This window comes from Centruroides sculpturatus, unplaced genomic scaffold (assembly GCF_000671375.1).
Source record: "Centruroides sculpturatus isolate CEXI.00-Female unplaced genomic scaffold, Cexi_2.0 scaffold635, whole genome shotgun sequence".
NCBI classification, from domain to species: Eukaryota; Metazoa; Arthropoda; class Arachnida; order Scorpiones; family Buthidae; genus Centruroides; species Centruroides sculpturatus.
In genome coordinates this window covers 269,997-274,660 of record NW_019384964.1, presented here as the reverse complement: position 1 = coordinate 274,660, position 4,664 = coordinate 269,997, and the positions used below count along the sequence as shown (strand labels likewise).

Genomic DNA, 4,664 nt, shown 5'->3' with positions numbered 1-4,664 from the left:
GATGTTAAGCCTAACAAAAATTTTTTAAAATAATAATCGTCGCTATTGTATCGTTAAAAATTAGAAAATTAAGCCTCGTTTAAATACTGGCTGCCTTTCATGGTCGAATGAGTGTTGCCAGCTAAAACACATAAAAATAATATTAAAGTAGCCAAGACATAGCCAAATATTGTAGCGCCACATCATTAGCGGACATTTGAAATTTGCTGACTAGGACGGTCGGTTAACCGAGGGGTCGGTTGATCGGGGGCCGATAATCGAGGTTCTACTGTACACCATACAGTGAAACAAACACAGATAAAAATAACAATGTAATATACATACAAGAGGAATACCTCATTACTATATATTGGGCATCTGAGAAGGGAAAAATTATGTATTTAAAAAGGTCCTTAAAATTAAAAAAAAAATAAAACTCTGTGAAAGTAAACAATACAATAGTAAAAATCGAAGAAGTCAAGTCTGGTCCTGGCTACCTCCCCTGAATCCATAATTTGTAAATTGGAAAGTTTATTAAAACTTAGGTAAATCTTATTTACTTCAAAAAATTTAGTAAATTTTTTGAAGTAAAGAGGGACAGTCATAGACCATACTGGCATATAATAATCAACAATACAGATTGGAAATTGCCAAAGAAAGTTCTCAAGATAAAATGAGAAGTGAGTAGGCGACAATGACACTACAAAATACCTGTAAGTATAGCTAATTTTTTAGAAAGAGAATTAATATGATTATTAAATGATAACTTTTTATCAAATACAATATCAAAATCATTAATCGTATGGACAAAGTTAAAAGGTGACCACCTATGAACAAAAGAGATTGTGTTGAATTACATAAAAGGGCACATGGCAACTGTCTTATTAATATTAATCCCTAGTTTATATAATTTCATACAGGCAATAAGTTTATTTAAATCAGATTATAGAGCAATGGAATATGAGTTTATAAATTTAAAGCCATCAACATATATAACTATATTTAAATGAATATTAAAATAATAAAATTCAAGTAAGTCATAAAAAATAAGTTACTTAATACAGAACCTTGTGAGATCCTGCATTGTGGAGAAAAGTCTGTAGAAACAAAATTGCTATGTTTAATTTTAAAAATATGAAATAAAAAGTAATTATTATACCATAAAATGTTAACAAGACGTATATCAAATTAATTAGAAAGTATATACAGTCATAATAACAGAATCAAAGACTTGGCTGACATTTACATATACATCATATTTAGGTTTTTTTTCAAAATTATTAATTATATCAAAAGAGAGATCAAATTAGTAATGATAGTTTTATGGCAAATGCTGCAATGCCACAAAGGATTTAATCTAGTGGCTACAGGATAATAAAAACGTTGTGAAGGCAATTTTCAAAAATTTTAAATATCACAGATGACAGTCAAATAGAGAAGGGTAGAAAGTGCAATTTTTTTTTTTAGAATAACAAAGACAATGGAAGAATGCCATTCATTAGGAATACATCCCATTTGAATAACTGCAGTAAAAATGCAAGAAAGAACAGTAGCTGCAATCAGAGAAATATTAATGTAAAATATAATGGGAATAAGACAGGATTAAAATTAAAACTACAAAATTGCATAGCAAAGTTTTCAAAAAGAAAGAAATATGTCTTGACATGCTATTCTTTGAAAAAAAAGGTTTAAAAGAAACTTTAAAGTGATTTTTGAATTCTTTATAAATCTCAGAGACCTTATGATCAAAAATTAACTGTGACTGAGTGGAGCAAGTTTAAAAAATTTAGGGATAAAACCCCAGATAGTTTTTGAATCAAATGCAAAACAGTTCACCAAGGAATTAAAATAATCAATATATCTATTTTGACAGTCCTTGCAGAATTTCTGTAAGATGTGATGATGTAAAGATATTGAGAATTGCCAATAGCCTTCCACAATTGCTATCTAATCTCTTAAGGGGAGGAGCTAAATCATATACCAGAAAAAGAATATTTAAATAATTATTATATTTATTAAGAATACCAGAATAAGAATTTTGAAACTGTGTTGTACTATTTTTTGAGAGTATCAATTAACACAAGATCGTGTTATTAATCAAACACATGGCTTCTTTTCCATCTTTATTTAATTGATACAGTACTTCTACATGTTTTGGGCTTTTGGCTGAGGAGGAGGCCAAAAGCCTGAAATGTGTAGAAGTACTGTATCAATTAAATAAAGATGGAAAAGAAGCCATGTGTTTGATTAATAACACAATCTTGTGTTTAATACTCTCAAAAAGAATATTTTTTTTAATAATAAGGAAACAATATTATGAAAAATTTAACATAAATAATGAATATTTGACTGATAGATAATTTTCTATCATCTAGAAATGATCAATCTAGAGAGCATAGGAAAGTAGAAACCTGGCTCAAAGTAATGTGATGATGTCACAGGCAAAAACATATATTTAAAATAGCTGAAATGCCTATAGAGATTAGAGATAAATCTAACTGAATGGCAAAATGATCTGAAGGAAAACCACACATCACATAGCAGTGTTATCACTTCACAATAATGAGGTATCTTCCTCCTCCAATATGGCTTGTATATGTAATTTTTAAATATTCCTTGTACAATATTTCAAAATCATTATCATTCTTTATTAACAAACACTTGTCATAATTAAAAGCAAATCATGTTAACTTGTAATTTTTAAAAAATTGTTTCAAACTATGGTTATTTACAGATTTCATATTATTATTTAATAATTAAATTAGGTAATAATTATTTAATTTTATATCAAAACAAATAAAATCTTTATGTTATTCAGTTTAAAAATAAATCTTTTTTAAACTGAATAACATACAAATATCCTTTTATACTGAAACATAAACCTCGAAAAGATAAATTATTGTATTGCGCTTGTTTAACAGATTAAGAAGTCTTATTTATTTCAAATAAATATTTTTGAAGGCAAAATGCTTCATCTTTAGATGTATATTTTAACATATTAAAAAAAAAATTCTATTTAAATTTGCATCTGAAACTTCATTTTAAGACTTTTTAATCTGTTAAAATTTTTTTGTATTTGTTTGTTTGTTTGGTTAACTTTGTTGTCTAGTATTAAATATCTGTATATACAGTAGAACCTCGATTATCCGGACTAATTGGGGATGAAGGTAGTCCAGATAAGGAAAAGTCTGGATAATCGAAACAAATACTTTAATTTGTCTTTTAACGATAATACAACACGTTTTCTTTTCGATGACATATCGGTAATATTAAAAATAAATACTGTATTTAAATCGTGATCAAAATTTCAAGAAACAAATGTTTTATTGAATTTGAACTACTACTGACCAGCGCTAACTGACTACCTATTGTTTAAAAGGCCCTCTGGCGGCTCAAGAATACGGATTTTATAAAATAAAAAGCAGTTGAAACTGCATTTTTATGAATAAAAATTTGACAAACTATTTATCGTTTTATGACGAGTAAAATTTTTTGTCGCATTCTCAGCTTTTAAGTAATGCATAAACCTTCGAGGTGCGAGGCCCTTCGGACTGCGAGGCATAGGTGGTGGACCACGTTGCCCATGCCTTACGCCACTCTTGGTTTTAGAAATGATGTAATTTGAGTATAAATTATTTATAAATACGCATGTCAAGTTATATTTTTATTACGATGCAAAATATATTTAAGAGTTTACGACNTATGAATATTAAATATATTGTAATTATAAAAACAAAATACTAATAATTAGATTATTATTATTATTTTGTAAATATTTATGCTTGAATAATTCATAAAACATACACAATGAAACCAGTGTTAATACACTGGTTTCATAATCACTGATAATGAAACCAGTGTTAATACACTGGTTTCATTATCAGTGGCGTGCCATGACATTTGATGATAGGTAAGCTGTGTTTCTGTAAGAAGCCGACACCCAGGGGCAATCAGTCAATTGCATGTCAGTGATGATCTAGGGCAGGCATGGCCAACATATGGCCCGTCTAATCAATTTATGTGGCCCGCGATTAATCTTTCAATATTAGCTACTTAAGTCCAAATATCTCGACGAAAAATTCTGACGCCTAAAAAAAAGAAAAGGTCAACAAGTAACTGTGCGATTAGAGTTAACGCTCCATTACAAATGTTTTCAGCACAGCATAGAATGTTGATAATGTGAAAAATGTATCTGTAATCTCTATGTACAATTTAGTCTCTACGGGGTGACACAACAATGAGATCTCGCACCACCTCAAAATCTTGCTAGGGCAGCCTCTGGTTTGGGCCATGAAATAAGTTTTCTTTCCAATTCGGCCCGGGGACAAAAACTGTTGGCCACACCTGGTCTAGGGTCCATTCGTATCGTTTATTCGATAAGCCAGTAAAAACCGTAGACTTTTCTAAATGTATTTTTAATATCACAATTACTTTTTGAATCGCTAGCCACGATATAAGGACTACAATTAAAAATAAAATAATAAAAACTTACTTAGTGAAATAAAATGCGTGGTGGATGTACCAGTACATACCTGGTACAAAATAGTCTTCAATTGTATGAATATACTTTTAAAGAAAATTATAATTAAATATAGCTTTGTAAAGAAACGTACATAAAAATATAAAATATTCTTTACTTTTTAAATCTTAAAACAATGCACTTAGTCAAATAGCTCCCTACGAGT

General features: G+C 29.1%; 1 protein-coding gene across 1 annotated transcript in view; it reads right to left on the bottom strand.

The window, feature by feature from the left end:
* LOC111632488 (protein lap4-like) overlaps positions 1–1,236 on the bottom strand; it is a 4,538-nt gene extending 3,302 nt beyond the window's left edge. The window contains exons 1-2 of the mRNA XM_023376906.1: positions 1,232–1,236; positions 691–806 (exon numbers count right to left, since the gene is read on the bottom strand). Of these exons, the coding sequence (XP_023232674.1) occupies positions 691–806; positions 1,232–1,236 (121 nt within the window). The remainder of the gene's footprint in view (positions 1–690; positions 807–1,231) is intronic.
* Positions 1,237–4,664: the final 3,428 nt, after the last annotated feature.